We start from the raw sequence: 15,659 nt of genomic DNA on the forward strand, positions 1-15,659 counted from the left end.
GTGATGAAAGGGACCCCAGGACAATAAATATAGAAATATGCGGACTGTGCACGACCACAAGAGTATAAGAACTGTAAATGAAATTGTTGCTGTTCACAAGAGAACACTTGGTTCCCCAGTGTCTCTAGGCAATATGTTGAAAGTGATCCATCCTCCCTATGATTTGAAGCCCCAGAAGAGGAAAAAAAGCAAGAGTTTCAGATACTGTGGCCAAAGCAGCCAACTAGAGACTCTCTCCTCTCTCCGTGTCCCTCCCTCTCTTTTGCCCAATACTAAGCCTGTTTATAACAGCATGAGAAATTCATCCTCATTTTCCATTTGGTTGGCAAAAGGGCAAACATGAACAAAAACTGTTGCTGGGCTCAAATGTTATTGCTGAGTACATTTTGGGTGGACCACACAGTGCCTTATTGGGAACAAACGTTTCTTTTGAGCTGTGGCCTTAATTTGTAGGAGGAGGTGCTTTTCAAACAAACTAATGAATGAGATCTGCCTTGAGATCTAACCGCTTCATATTGTGGCTTTGGATCTTGGTTAATCTTTACCACAGGTAAGGTGCCTCTGTGCCAACCATCTGCTCAGTCATGGTTTCAGGAGGAAAAAGAAATGTGCTGCAGGGAGGGGGGTGGGTTACTCTGTTGATTTAACTTCTCCAACCTGTTGAGAGCAAATCAGTGTTGCAGCTGCATAAGTTCACCATGTACAAAATTGTACAATGTTTGATTAACCTCATTTTCATGATCCAAGTGGATGCGTTGTGCTGATTGTATTCTTACTCTGAAGCAGTTATCCTCAAATGGGGGAGGCATTTTTGATGGATGGAGCTGAAAATCACAAACTTCTGGGGAACTGTATGTTTGGCTTAATTTTCTCATTGAATCTAATCTTCCAGATTTTGGGGTGCGGTGGTCTGGAGCCAAGGTGACCCCTCCCCCAGCTATATAACTTCTTGCTGAAAGAGTATTGATGTTTTCTGTTCACATAAAATAGGTGTGATGTATGAACAAGCAAGATATGTTTGAATGTTTATTAAGTTGAATTGCAGGGCCGGAGGCCAACGCAAGTAATACAGTAAAAATACAATACAAACATGATAGAAATACAATAATTTATAATCAAACAAGGGGAATTAAAAACGTGCCTAGATGATATTTGTTGAGGCGATGTGATTTGCCCGAAGTTTTCTGGCTGCTATTATAAAAAAGGATACATTATGGGTTACTTCTCGGATATGGTCAGCCATTAAGAAAATATTTTTTTCATCAGGCATCAAGCAAGATATGAAATAAGACCTGCCATCCAGTTAATCGACTGGCTCTTTCTAATTAGTTGACAGGTTCATACATTCAGTCCAGTTGCTTAAGTCAACATTGGCACCTTTTTAGAAGTTAGAAAGAGGCTGTGCTTTCTCTTCCTGGGAGTCAACTTGCCATTTTTAAAAACAAAAGCTCCCACTTACTGTTAGAGGAAAACTTCACTTTGAATATTATTTTCTGTTTTCATCTATTGAGGAATCCGGAGTGTAGCATATTCCCTATGAACATACATACAAAAGCCAAAATATAGCCTAAAAGCAACAAAAATATTTGTTTTTTATTATTTTCATTTTTTTAAAAAAATAGCATCAATAAGATTCAAAAGATTTCTTGGTGCTGATTTCATCTGAACTCTGATAGTGTCTGTTACTAGCAGTTCTTGGGAGTACAAAGGAAGCCATAATAAGTGTATTCAAAAGCCAGGTTTCAAAAACAGCTGGAAGGAAGCTGTGTCCTTGTGTTTCTCTGTCATTAGATTTTGGTAGAGGGGGTGAGGAAGAAGGAGACTTGACTGTATGTCCCTACATAGCAATGTGCCCTTCATTAGAAATATAGGAGTCAACCATTGGTCCATCTAGCTCTGGATTGTCTACACTAACTGGCAGCGGCTCTCCAGGGATTCAGATATGGGACTATTCCAGCCCTACCTGGAGTTGCTGACGATTGAACCTGGGACTTCCTTCATGCAAAGCAGACGCTCTACCACCAAGCACATTCCAGTCAGTGCTACTCTGTTAATTGGGGAGCAAATTTTGATTATTTGATTGAACTTGTAATGAATCTCTGTCAATCCATTTTTGCAAATAGCTTCTTGCTTCGTCACGCATGGTAGATAAAGAACTGCATCCAGCGAACCAAACATAACCTTTGTAAAAATTCAGTTTCTTTTACGCTACAAATGGCTTCTATAGATATGTGTAGATGGATGACTTACAGACATTTTGCAGGGGGCTAGCAACGTCTGCAGGCATACTCACAAGACTGAATGAATGGATTCAATTTGCAGTCCTCCCTTTAGCTGGTACGATTGCTATTGATAGACAGCATCATACCACGATTCAGGAAAAAGTGGTATGAAAAACCTGAGTCAGATGAGTGACGTATACTCAAGAGCCTTCTACAGAAGGTTGTGTTCTTGCAAGCAAGTACATTTAGGCTGTGAGAGTTAATGAATTCTGGAGACTGATTCATCCCACGCTGAATCTCAAAAGCTGAGTAGCTTCCCCCCCACCTTTTTTTAATTAATCCGGAATGCCTTCGTTTTGGTGGTAGCATCTTAATGTTATCAGTCTGTTCTGGTCATGTTTACTCTCAACCATGTGTCCAGCTCAGTGAAAATTTACTTTGGAAGACTGATGGCAGAGTTTCCTCCCTGCTTCCCACTCCAAAGAAAAAAATAAACACTGTGGAGTTGGAGTAGTAGTAGTAGTAGTAATAGTAATAGTAGTAGTAGTAGTAGTAGTAGTAGGGGTGTGTGTGTGTGTGTGTGTGTGTGTGTGTGTGTGTGTGTGTGTGTGAGGACTCCTGCACTAATTAAAGTGGGTCCTGCCAGATGCTAGTAACGTTGAGCTTTGGAAATTGGACAGCTTGGAGAGAGAGTCGCGAAGCACACACAGGAAATGAAAACAACTCTAAGAATCTTGGGTGCGAGAAGCCTGGCTCCTCCTCATACTGTCTATACCCTGGGGAATCTGCATGGAAAAATAGGAAGGATCCTTGTCAATGAGCACATTTACAAGACAGAGTAAAGTAGATTCATACTCCCATAATGACATGCTGGGTAATAAGAGGTCCATAGGCCTTATTTCATATCCTGCCTCCATGGGAACCTGCTGAAATTACAGGGCTGCTAAGTTGGGTTTAGGCTGCAATGGCGTATTCATGGCAAAGATTGGACTCCGCAATGCTGTGTTTCCCATTGACTCGCAAAGCAGCGGTGGGTTGGGGGCATTTACTGGAAGAAAGTAGCAGCTACTAGGTGAAGCGCTGCCTTAATCCTTCTTCCACCCGCTGCTTTTGGTCTATAATTGACCTGACTACTTTTCCCTACTTAACCAGTAAATACTTCTGAGAACGCTGGCTAAGGGAAAACCAGCTGCGGGGAGGGTTTCCGATTCCATCCTCCTCCTTGTTGCTTTGTATGCAAGTAGCAAACAGGGTTGGGAATCTTCACTCAAACTTGGTCCAATTAGAAATGTACTGCCAGATTCTGGCTTTTCAATCTCAGCTTGGGAAAGACAGAAGAGTGGTCCTTAAAAGCAAGTTCCCCACACCCTGCTTTCTGTCTCCACTGAGGCAGGAGTTGGAAAGCCTCTGGACACAGTCTTTCGCCCTGACACAATCCATATAGACTTACTTATTTTATTTGTAAGAATATTTATAAACTGCCAACTCATTTAAAAAAAACAAAAGCAAAGGCAGTGTACAATACAATCATTAAAACTTAAAACACAAGATGAATGACCTACACCAAATCAAATTAATTCTCCAAAAGAGCTTGGCAAAACAAAAACTTTTTCTGTGGCCAACAAAATTCCAAAACTGTAGGTGCCTGTCCGATATACTAGGAGCAGCGTTCCAGACTCGGTGAATGATACCTGTTGGTGCAAGAGAGGTGCTCCTGCTGAGAAAGCCATCACAGTTTCAACCGTAGTGAATTACAGGTGGAGACCTGTATGCATTCATAGATGGGTGCCTGTAACATCTTCTGTGTCTCTCTTTCCCCCTTCATTGTCTCCCGCTCCATCTCACCTTCCTCCCAGGTCTGTCTGTCTGTTCCGTCTTGTCTGTCTGTCTATGCCTTTTGAGGGAGACCCAACTCAGACCTAACTGCAACTAAAGAACCAGGCAGTGGTAATGATTTTGGGTTAATTGAGCTGTATCCAAAGGGCTTCGTCTGGCCTGTTGAACAGAGGGAATGAACGCCGCTGGTTGTTTCAAGAGCCACAATGCCTTCATCAAAAGCCCAGGCCCAGAAGGCCGAATTGAAACGGTTTATTTTTGATGTGGCTGCTCCTGAGAATCGCATCTGCATGGTTGGGGCTGTGAGAACATTTTAGAGGCTCTCCTCTCATGGGCCCACCAGACCACATGGGAAATGACCCTTCCAGTACTGTCAGGCCCCAAGGAGGTGTGGCACTGAAGAGTATGGTGGTCTTGTTATTCCCTCTCTCATTGCGTCATGTGTGATGTATGTGGAACGAGGGCTTTTATTGAGAACACCCATGCCCCAGATCTCCCTGTGGGATCCTGTAAGTGAGGGTTGAGCAACCCCATTGTTTGGGGCAGGGTTTGTTTTCGTTTGTTTCGCTATAGGAATGAGTGGTATGCAGGTGGGGATGGGAAACAGGAAAAGAAATTAGTGCTAAATTTGGAAAAGCAAATGTTATTGGCATATATATATATAGGGATATAAGGAGGGAAAGATAATCGGGAAGGATGAGACTATGGTAGAGACATACTTACTGTTATGCTGGTTCCAGTGTGTCTTCACCTCTTTTTTCCCACCTCAAAATGGGGGCACGTGATGCAAGTCAAACTCTGCCCCTCTTTACTCTAAAACCTGGTTGGATGAGCTTGACTGTGTTTTTGTTTGAATTCAGCTTTTGCAACTGATTGGTACATCAACCCATTTGCCTTCCAGGTGTGGCCAATGGAAGCGCTTTGCTGCAGGCTCAGGCAGAGATAATGATTGGCCCAACACTTTGCTGTGGGCGATCCTGACAGGTCTGAAGTCAACAGTGGGGAAGGGAGGTGTGTTCAGCAGAGGGCAGAGTCACTTCAAAAGCAGCCAGGAAAACCATTCTCACTGCTATTGAAGCAACTACTGTGCCCACAGCCTATGAAGAGCTCTATAAGAGCCCGTGTGACATGGTGGTTAGAATGTGACTCGGTCTGTTGTGACCCCGGTTCAAATCCCCCCCACCCTCCCCAAGCCATGAAGCTCACTGGGTGACCTTGCACCAATCATTACCTCTCATACTAATCTACCTTAAAGGACTGTTGTGAGGACTGAATTGAGGAGGGGGAGCATGTAAGGTGGGATATAAATGTAAGAGAATAGTCTGTGCTGGATATGAAAGCCTGGTAAGGAGTTCTCTGCAGAAGCTCTGCCAGCCTGGGAGAAGACCTGCCCTGCCCCTTTTACCCCAAAGTGACTTTGGAAGCCTACACCTGCCTGCACCTGTGTTGAAGGGGAGGAGTCCACACCGCTGCTTACAAAGACACTCTGCTGCTGTGAGTCCCTCCAAAACAAGCCTCTGCTTAGAATGATGAAGTTTTATAGGAGATATAGTTGATGGTTTTCCTTAGGAGCTGGGGGGGGGGTTAACGGTTACTTCTTCTTTGTCTGTTTTTAAAGATTGTTTTATTATGTTCATAATATTGAAAAGTTGTTTTTGCTTGCTGTTACATTTGTGGTTGTGTTACTGTTTTATTATTTTTTGTTATTAGGAAATGGTTTTTCCAATTGTTTTTGAAATGTATTTCTTGTTCACCTTGTAAGCTGCCTTGAGCACAATTTTTCGTGGAAAGGTGGCAAAAAATAAAAAGGAAAGAAGGAAGGGGGATGGGGAGCCAAAGGGCAAGGTTTTTTTTGAATATTTATTTAAGACCATTTCTGTAGCGCTTAATATAAAAAATATCTCTAAGCGGTGTATTGCAAATTTTAAAAAACACAAATACTACAGTTAAACCATCAATGCAAATACAAATGAACACACCCTGATAAATATATAATGAAAGCATATACCACAATAGATAGTAACCCCTTCTTCTAAAAAGCTTCCACACTCAACACCTCTCAGCCTCCGGGCTTTCACTCAGGACTCCAAGCTCTCACCCAGGGCTCAAACAAACTCACAGGTCACCCCAAAAATCTCTTGCATCAAAGAGGGTCACCAAACCTGCTGACCTAGTCTCTTACTTTAGGGTTTGTGGACAGGCATCAAGGTCTGATGGAGTTTCCCCAGGCTGCATTACGTCTTCGGAGTATAGGAAACTGCCTGCTGAGTCAGACCATTGGTCCATCTAGCACAGTATTGTCAACACTGACTGGCAGTGGCTCTCCAAAGTTTCAGGCAGGTGCCTGTCCCAACCCTAACTGGAGATGCCAGGGATTGAACCTTCTGCATGCATGGCAGAAGCTCTATCACTGATCATCTGAGCAACAAGTAAATTTACTTGACAGGTACTTTCTACATCAGGGGTAGCAAACATGTGGCCCTCCAGATGTTGCTCAACTACAAGTTCCATCATCCCTGGTCATTGGCCATGCTGGCTGGCGTTAATGGGAAATGGAGTCCACTTGGGAAGGGCATTTAAGCTTATATCATGGCCACCATTTTAGATGACTTTAAAAGTGGATTAGACAAACTCATGGAGCATAAGGCTATCGACGGCTGCTAGCCACAATGACTAGGTTCTGCTTCCACTGTTAGAGGTAGTATGTCTCTGAATACTGGTTGTGTGCTGGGAATCACAAGTGGGGAGAATGTTGTTTTCCCCATTCCTGCTGTTAGGTTTCCCGTAGGCATCTGGTTGGCTGTAAGAACAGGTTGCTGGACTATGATCTAGCAGGGCTCTTATGTTCATATGGGAAAGGCATTCAAACGTTCCTGCAGATGGATCAAGTCCTGATCGCGCTACTTTGAATTGTAGTAATTATGCCAAAAATAAATGTTTTAATTGGGCTAGTGAACGATGTTGTTATTGTTATCATCATCATCATCCCCCAGACTGCAGACTAAGCTTGCTCTAGACTAGGTAGCTTGAGGATTGTGACCTCAGAAAGCTCCTGAGACCTAGGTAGCCTTAGATCCTGTTTTTTAAAAAGAGGCCTCCTTTAGGGAAAAGCTTGGCAACTGGTTGCAGTTCTAGTCTCTTTAAGGATGGATCTTTGTCATTTTAACTTCCCTTGCCAGCTGGAGTCAAGCATGTGAAGGGAAGGCAAAAAAGTTCTGTTTGTACATATGTGTCAGTGACCCCATGCATCAGAGCCCTTCCCGGAAGACCAGTTTTGGGATTTCTTGGAAGTCTCTTCCAAACTGTGCTCTTTGGAGTCGAAGAATTGCATGTGCCATAAGGAACTTTTTAAGAAGGCACGATGAAGACTTGCCTTTCCAGGACATGGAGATTTACAAGGTGCCTGATTCATTGAGGTTTCCCCACATTTAGTTCCAAACATTAAAAACAAGACTTTTTTAAAAAAAACTTCTTGCACTCCCCTCCTCTTTCTTTAGCATGGTGAAACTGGCTTCTGCAGAGGGCTTCCAGTGGTCTCCCAGCCAAGCACCAATCAGGCTCACATAAGATACAGACAGGAGACAAACACTAGCTTTTCCATAAGGGGCTTTGCTTCACACTGTCCTTTTGTCCCCTTTAGTCATGCAGGGTTTTGAAGCAATACAAAATAATGTTCACCAGAGGAGAAAGTAGGCTGAGCACATACAGCATGGACAACAATCCCTCATTCAGATTGCCAGCTATCCCAAACCATCTGCTGTCATCTCCAACCATCTGTCGGGGAAGGGCCGTAGCTCAGGGGCAGAGCATCTGCATTGCTTTCAGAAGGTCCCAGGTTCCATTACCAGTGGCATCTCCTGGTGGGGCTGGGAGGCACCCCTGTCTGAAACCCTGGAGGGCTGCTTCCAGTCGGTGCAGACAGTCCTAAGCTAGATGGACTGATGGCCTGGCTCTGGATAAGGCAGCCTCTTGTCTTTCTATGTTGCCTCCAGCCTCAGCTTCAGAAAATGCTATAAGTATGTGCTGCCACACCTCCTGCTGGCCCCAGATTTGCTTCCAGAATGAAGACATTCTGAACTGACACCCGTTTGAGCCCTGCCTCACTCTGTGTGTCACCCACTTCATTTTGCTTTCAATTTTTGAAACTAAATGTGGAGAGAAAAACCTCAGTGAATCGGGCACCTTGTAAACTTCAAGAACTTGTTACTTTAGTCGCCATGGTCTGTTGCCCAGATAGCAGGAATGGCACAGACAGAGGTTTAGTACGTGAGTGAAAGCGAGGCGCTCTGCAACGGTCCTAGCTAGCTATTCTTGCAATGTCCATGCTCACATGTGAAACTACCAGAGCCTTGCCACATTGCCACGGTTAAGCTCAAGATTAGGTTAGGAATATAGGAGGCTGCCTTATACTGCGGCAGACCATCAGGCCATCTCGCTCAGTACTGTCTACACTGACTGGCAGCGGCTCTCCAGGGAGTCAAACCAGGGCCCCTCCGAGCTCTACCTGGAGATACTAGGGATTGAACTTGGGATCTTCTGCATGCAAAGCAGATGCTCTGCCGTTGAGCTATGGCTTTTCCCCAGTTCTGTCATCCTCTAGTTGTGCTGCTAAGCAGAATGTTGTACTCATGTCCAACCATAGAGGATAGGTTTTATCAACTGCTGCTAGCAGCAATAGCAAAAGGAAATGCCCATCTGAATGCCAAGGGTGTGTGTGTATGTGTGGAAATGGCAGGGGGGAATATTGTGTTAAGAATTTCAGAATAGCCCTGCTGGATTAGACCAAAGACCCATCTAGTCCCAGCATCCTATTCCCATAAGCATTTACTTGGCCACTGGGAGAAGTCCATAAGCAGGACCCGAGTGTCACACCATTCTTCCCGCTTGTGATCCTTGGTCAATGGTATTCAGTGGCATACTGCCTCCAATATTGGAGCTAGTATATAGTTACCATTGATAGCCTTATCCTCCATGAATTTGATCAACCCTCTTTTAAAGGAACAGTCAAAGTTGTCTTACCAGGAATAGCTGTTAAAAGGCACTTCTGGCAACTGAGACTACCTGGGCCTCCAGTGACAGAGCTTCAACCAAAAGCATCCCAGACTTCCAAGTGTGGTCACATAATATGTTTGTATAATGGCATTATGATATTGGCAGTCTTATTTTCAGTCACTTTCCTAATGATTCCAAATGTAGAATTTGCCATTTTCATTGCTGCTGCACGCTGAGTTGACCTTTTCACCGAGCTATCCATCACAACTCCAAGATCTCTTTCCTGGTCAGTCAGTGCCAGTTCAGACCCCATTAGCGTATATGCAAAGTTAGGATTGTTTTGTCCCAATGTGTATTGCTGTACACTTGCTTATGTTGAACCGCATTTGCCATTTTGAAGCTCCTCGTAATCCCTTTTTGTTTTTCCTACCCTAAACAATTTCATGTCATCTGCAAACTCAGCTACCTCACTGTTCTCCTCTAACTCCAGATCATTTATGAACAAGTTAAAAAGCACTGGTCCAATAGGCAGAGAACCAGTGCAGTATCACTGAAACAGAGGCAGAATTTTAAAAAATAAGCAGGGGTGAGAGAAGGAGGAATATTGGGGGACAGCAAGTGGCAGAGGAGAAGAAATGGGGGGAAGAGGCGGCAGCAACTCCAGCAGCACAGTCTCATGTTCTGGCCCTGACATCTGGGCCTGGTGAATTTATCTGTAAGGCCTATGACTGTGTCTCATGTCAGCACTGTTTTTCTTAGTTCCTGAGCCTTTATGCCCTGCTTGTGAGATTTTCAGAGGCATCTGGTTGTCCATTATAGGATTATTAATATTTATTAAATTTATATCCCACCCTTCCTCCCAGTAGGAGCCCAAGGCGGCAAACATAAACACTATAAGACATCATAAAACAGGCATTAAAATATATTAAAACAAAATATCTTTTAAAAAAGCTTTAAAAACATCTTAAAAAGCAATTCCAACACAGACGCAGACTGAGATAAAGGTCTCTACTTAAAAGGCTTGTTGAAAGAGGAAGGTCTTCAGTAGGTGCTGAAAAGATAACAGAGATGGTGTCTGTCTAATATTTAAAGGGAGGGAATTCCAAAGGGTAGGCACCACTACACTAAAGGCCCAATTCCCATATAGTGCGGAATGGACCTCCTGATAAGACAGTATCTGCAGGAGGCCCTCACCTGCAGAGCGCAGTGATCGATTGGGGATGTAAGGATGCTTGCTAAGAGGGAGCTTTGATCTAATCCAACAGGGCTGTCCCTTTGGTTATGTCTCAGTGTTGTACCCAGTGATTAGGGATGTCACAGAATTCTGATGAAAATGGAAAAGAAAGTGAAAACTGTTGCAGTTCATGTGTTCCTCTGTGCTCAGGAATGGAAATCTGTCAAGCAAATATGATTGGCATTTGTTTACATCGTTTTTAACTCTGCAAACTATTTGTAATTAATGACTTTTTTTAACATTGATTTCACTTTCCTTTACACTGAAATGAATGTAAGTTGCATAAGGTAAATAGTTATGCCTTTACATAATGTTAGATAGTGGACAGAGAGAAGAATAACATAATTATTTGGTGGAAACCAAATTGCAACAGAATAGAAATAGTGCTAATTGTGACAAATACGAGTTGGAAGCAAAATTGCTGCCTTCTTACATCCCTCCCAGTGACCTTATCTTTTCTGTCTGCCGTATAATCTGTCTTTCAACACAATGATTCACAAAGGCGATGAATATAGCAGTCTAATATCCAGCTAGCTATTAATTGCCTTTCTCTTTTTCTTGCAGATGATGAAGTTTGCTTGGGATAACTACAAGCAATATGCATTGGGGAAAAACGAACTGAGACCTCTCACTAAGAACGGGCACATCGGGAATATGTTTGGTGAGCGGAACAATTTGCCAGAATGCTCTCAACTATTAAATGTTTAGGAGAGAGAAAATTAGATTAGAGACAGATGCACATACCTCGAGGAGTGACTAAGCCCACAGCAGATCCACAGTTTCCTCTTGTAGGACAGATGTATGTATTTCAAACCTGAATCAAGACCAGTGACAGCTCCTTTGTTTTTAGTTCCAGCAGAATCTGAGCTGTGTAGAATGCTGATTAACTGCTCCTTATGACAGTCATGATGCCATTCCCTAAGAACTGGAGAAAGTCTTTTTTTTAAAAAAAAAATCTTAAGGTACTGGAGAGAGGGAGTACATAAATCCATGTTGGAGTCTGAGGAGGTATGTGGGTCAGTAGTCGAAGAAAGGTAGAGGGAAATTGTAACAGAAAAAACAAGACCCATTCCTGAAAGGAGGTCCATGTGTCTCAGGGACTTACAGGCCATTATTTTAGTTGTTGGCAATTGCAAGAATTAGGTATGTAAAAAATAATGAAACTAGTTTTGAAAAACTCACAAGAAAAACCGGCATTGAAATTCAACATGAATTGACCAACCAATTTCTTGTGCATATTCTAATCTAGATTACCACTTTTTTAGATGCAGTCCGGAGTTATGACTAATTAACTGGCCTTTTTACATAGTGGAGTGAGGGCTGCACAGTGACTGCAGCACTGTCGTTGGATAGCCTCACTGTACAGCTGGATGCTCACTGAGCCAGGCAATGGGGAGATCAATTTTCTCTTGTTTTAACAGTCAAGATCATGGGCCTAGGAGGAGCTGAAAGCCACTCTGGATTTCCTCCTGAGGGCAGAGAGCAAGCAGGAGAGAACTAAGCCCCGTACTGTACAGGTTTAAATCATTTTATTTATTCTGAACATTTATAGGCTGCTTTTCAGCAAAATTCTTGGAGCAGCTTACAGTAAAAGTACACTTTAAAATAAGTTATAGAATCATGATACAACGAGAGATCTCAGATAATTAAAATCAAATAAAAGTCTAGGATAAAGCCTCAGGTGCTGTTCAACTGAAATCTCTTTGCATTCCCCATCCAAATCTAAAATGTCCCCATTACAAAATAGTGAACAACCGTGGTTGTTGGGGCCACAGGGGATGAAAATGGAAATGGACTGCCTTCAAGTCAATCCTGACTTATGGCAACCCTATGAGTAGGGTTTTCATGATAAGAGGGGGTTGACCATTGCCTCCCCCTGAGGCTGAGAGGTAGTGACTGGCCCAAGGTCACCCAGTGAGCTTCATGGCTGTGTGGGGATTCGAACCCTGGTATTCCAGGTTGTAGTCCAACACCTTAACCACTGCACCACACTGGTATGTATTTATTTATATTCCAAACATTTTATCAACCAGTGCTATCAGAGTTGCCAGAAACAGTGCTTGTCAGCCATCAAGTGCCTAATGTCTTAACATTCCTCCTGAAAGTCAATACAGTAGGGCCCCGCTTCCCGGCATTCCGCTAATGCGGCGGCTTTCCTCCCCTCTTTAAAAGCCGGTTTTGTGGCATTTTGCGGCATTTTTGCGCAGCGTGCCCCATTAAAGTCAATGGGGTTCCGCCTTACGGCGATTTCCACTTTACGGCGGGGGTCCAGAACGGAACCCGCCATATAAGCGGGGCCCTACTGTAATGAGAGAGACAGATGCATTTCATTAGAGCGGGCATTCCACAAATGGGGAGCCACCACTGAAAAGGCCCTGTCACGGGTCAGCACCAACTGGGCAGCTTCCAACAAGGCCTTACCTGCCAATTTTAAGGTTATGTACATATTAAGGAGGATTTGAAGAGATAGGCTCCATGAACTTCGTTGCTTGAGCATGCCCAATGGGTTTTTTGATGGGGGAGTTTTTCAGCGGACTCCCTAGCCATATCACAGATAGCTTTTGAAAGTCCTCTCTATTTTGAAACCAGTTTGTCCTGTTATGTGTGTAAGTATAGCAGGGGCAGGGATGGGGATACTGCAGTTTGAGAAACCGTAAGCCCAAAGCTCATTTGGACATATAGAACTGGCTTCCCAGTTTTTGGATCTTGGCTGTTGCTTCAGGCACTGGAACCAAGTAGCCCCACCCTTATGCTGGATCCTCTTGAGCTCCTCCATAAAGGAGGTGTGTCTGTTTTTATATATATAAATAGAAATGGCTGTTGTTGTTATTATTATTATTTTATTTATATCCTGCCTTTTCCCCAGAACTGGGACTCAAGGCGGCTTACAAAAATTTAAACAAATGCAGTTAAAAACATATGAGTAAAACACACAGAAGTTATAATTAAAATGTAATGAAACTAACTATAAAATTAAAACCATTGAAACATGGTGATTTTTTAAAAAAACAGAAAATACAAATCAGTAAAAACACCACCCTATTTAAAAGCTCTTCTGGTGAGTTCCCAAAAGCCAGCTGGGACAGAAAAACCTCACCTGTCGATGGAAGGGCAGCAGGGAGAGAGCCAGTCTAACCTTTCTAGGAAAGGAGTTCCAGAGGCTGGGGCAGCCACCAAGGAGGCTGTTTCCCGTGTTCCCACCAGATGTGCCTGTAAGGGTGACAGGAGCACGAGAAGGGCCTCCGTCGATGATCTCAGGGCTCAGGCAGGCTCATATGGGAAGATACTGTCCTTCAGTAGCCTGGACCTGAGCCATATAGGGCTTTATAGGTCATAACCAGCTCTTTGAATTGCACTCGGAAACAGACCAGTAGCCAGTGGAGCTGTTGTAACAAGGTTGCCGTGTGCTTCCTGTAACCAGCGTCAGTTAACAGTCTGGCTGCAGCTCTTTGGACCAGATGAAGTTTCCAAACATTCTTCGCAGGCAGCCCTGTGTAGAGCATGTTACAGTAATCCAGGCAGATTGTGACCAAAGCATGTGTCACTGTGGCCAGATCAGACATCTCCAGGAATTGGCACAGTTGGCGCACTAGTTTTAACTGTGCAAAGGCATTCCTGGCCATGGCTGAAACCTGAACAGCTAAGCTCAGGGATGAATCCAGGAGTACACCAAAACTGCGAGCCTGTACAGTTAAACTCTGTGGCATTACTTTCAACTTGACAGTGTTGCTGCCTGGACCTGTAACTCCCTGAGTTGGCCAAACATTTCCTCTCACATCCATTCTGTTCAGGGGAAGATGGCTCTCATGAAATATTGAATATGTGAATCAGTATTGAAGGCTTTTCTTTGTGTGCTTTCTGGTTTGTATAATTTTCCCTTTAGCAGATTATAGTGTTTGGGGTAATTCAAATGCTTATGCTGCTTAGGCAGCCGTGTTCTCTTTGTTAGTCTCTTTCTTCTCCTCCCCCCCTTTTGCTGAAGCTAAGCACCTTCTTCTGTCACTCAGCTCTTCAATGGCACCATCTTTTGATGTGAAAACTTGATTAGATTAAAACTTGTATAGAACTTCTGACTAGCCCTGCAAGGCTGCCTCTAGACAGCACTGCTAGTTGTCAGATCTACATAAAAATGGAAAAGCTGAAAGCATTGCTGTTGTTCCAATCTAGACACCATTGTTGAGACAGAGTGTAGGCTACAGTTTTCGCAGGCTGCTGTTTACTGCATTTGCTTGCATCACTTCAGTGTGACGACCCCTGAGGTTGGGAATTGTCAAGGCCATCGTCTGTGGCCTGGATTGGAACCCATCAGGTCTGTACAATGTTGGATGGCCAAGAGGGGACAAACAGGCACAGTCCTCATGTGGCTTGTCTGCTGACACTAGGAGTGTCCTAAATGGTATGGCTGGTTGTTGTTTATTAATTTATATACTGCTTAATACAGCTGGTATAGCACAGTGGGGAGGAGAACCTGCCTGGGAGTCCATCTGTGAGTTCAAATCCCCATTCGTGTCTCCTGGGTGTCAAGAGCCAGCTAAAGATCCCCCCCCACAGTGAGTGGCTCAGGGGTTACGTGCTCTGCCATCTGTGCAGCTGTGGGCAAGCTGCATAGTCCCAAGGAGCCCGGTTGCCCCCCAGGTGGCAGTTGTGGACAAAGAAGGGGTTGGCTTGTGTAGCTGTGGCAAGCTGCGCAGGCCCTAGCCAGCTGGGGAGGACTAGCCTCAGAGGGAGGCAATGGTAAACCCCCTTGGAATACTGCTTACCATGAAAACCCTATTCATAAGGTAGCCATAAGTCAGGATCGACTTGAAGGCAGTCCATTTAATGCCAAAATAGGGCCTTTAGGGTTACTATTTTGTGTTTATTCATTCCTAACCTAAAAATGGATTTCAGGGTCTTATACGGATTATGTGACAGGGAACCATCTCAAAATTTGACATTTAATTCTTAGTATGGTAAATCTGATCCCAGTCTGACTTTGACCATCTGGAGAAAGATTGTCCAATGCACACATTTTAGCTTCGTTATTGGTTTCGAACCATTAATCTCGGGGCAGTTCAGGAGAGTACAGTTCTGCAGCTGAGTAATATGCTTCTTAGCAAACCATCCATACATTTTCCCCAGCTTCCTTTCTCCTAGAACTTGCATTTGTCTGGCCTGGACCTTTCAGCTTCAGCTGTTTACATAGTGGAAAGAGATGTCAGCCCTGGACCCCACTCTTGGCAGTTAAATCCCTTTCATTCCTTTCCCATCGCTTGTGTCAAGGGTCAGATGAGGATATTTGGCTATGGACTTCCCACCTCCCAAAACCAAGCCTTTTACAGCTTCATCCAAATGGAGAGCTCCACACAGGTGCAACTGCCTACAGTGCTGTAGAT

At 43.9% G+C, this 15,659-nt stretch overlaps 1 protein-coding gene across 5 annotated transcripts in view; it reads left to right on the forward strand.

Moving 5' to 3' along the window:
• The window catches only part of MAN1C1 (mannosidase alpha class 1C member 1), a 276,387-nt gene that overhangs the window by 124,693 nt on the left and 136,035 nt on the right, over positions 1-15,659 (forward strand). For all 5 annotated transcript variants that reach the window (XM_061597579.1, XM_061597577.1, XM_061597581.1 and 2 more), the window contains exon 2: positions 10,849-10,945. In XM_061597579.1, the coding sequence (XP_061453563.1) occupies positions 10,849-10,945 (97 nt within the window). The remainder of the gene's footprint in view (positions 1-10,848; positions 10,946-15,659) is intronic.

Source organism: Rhineura floridana, chromosome 15, assembly GCF_030035675.1.
Source record: "Rhineura floridana isolate rRhiFlo1 chromosome 15, rRhiFlo1.hap2, whole genome shotgun sequence".
Taxonomy (NCBI): domain Eukaryota; kingdom Metazoa; phylum Chordata; class Lepidosauria; order Squamata; family Rhineuridae; genus Rhineura; species Rhineura floridana.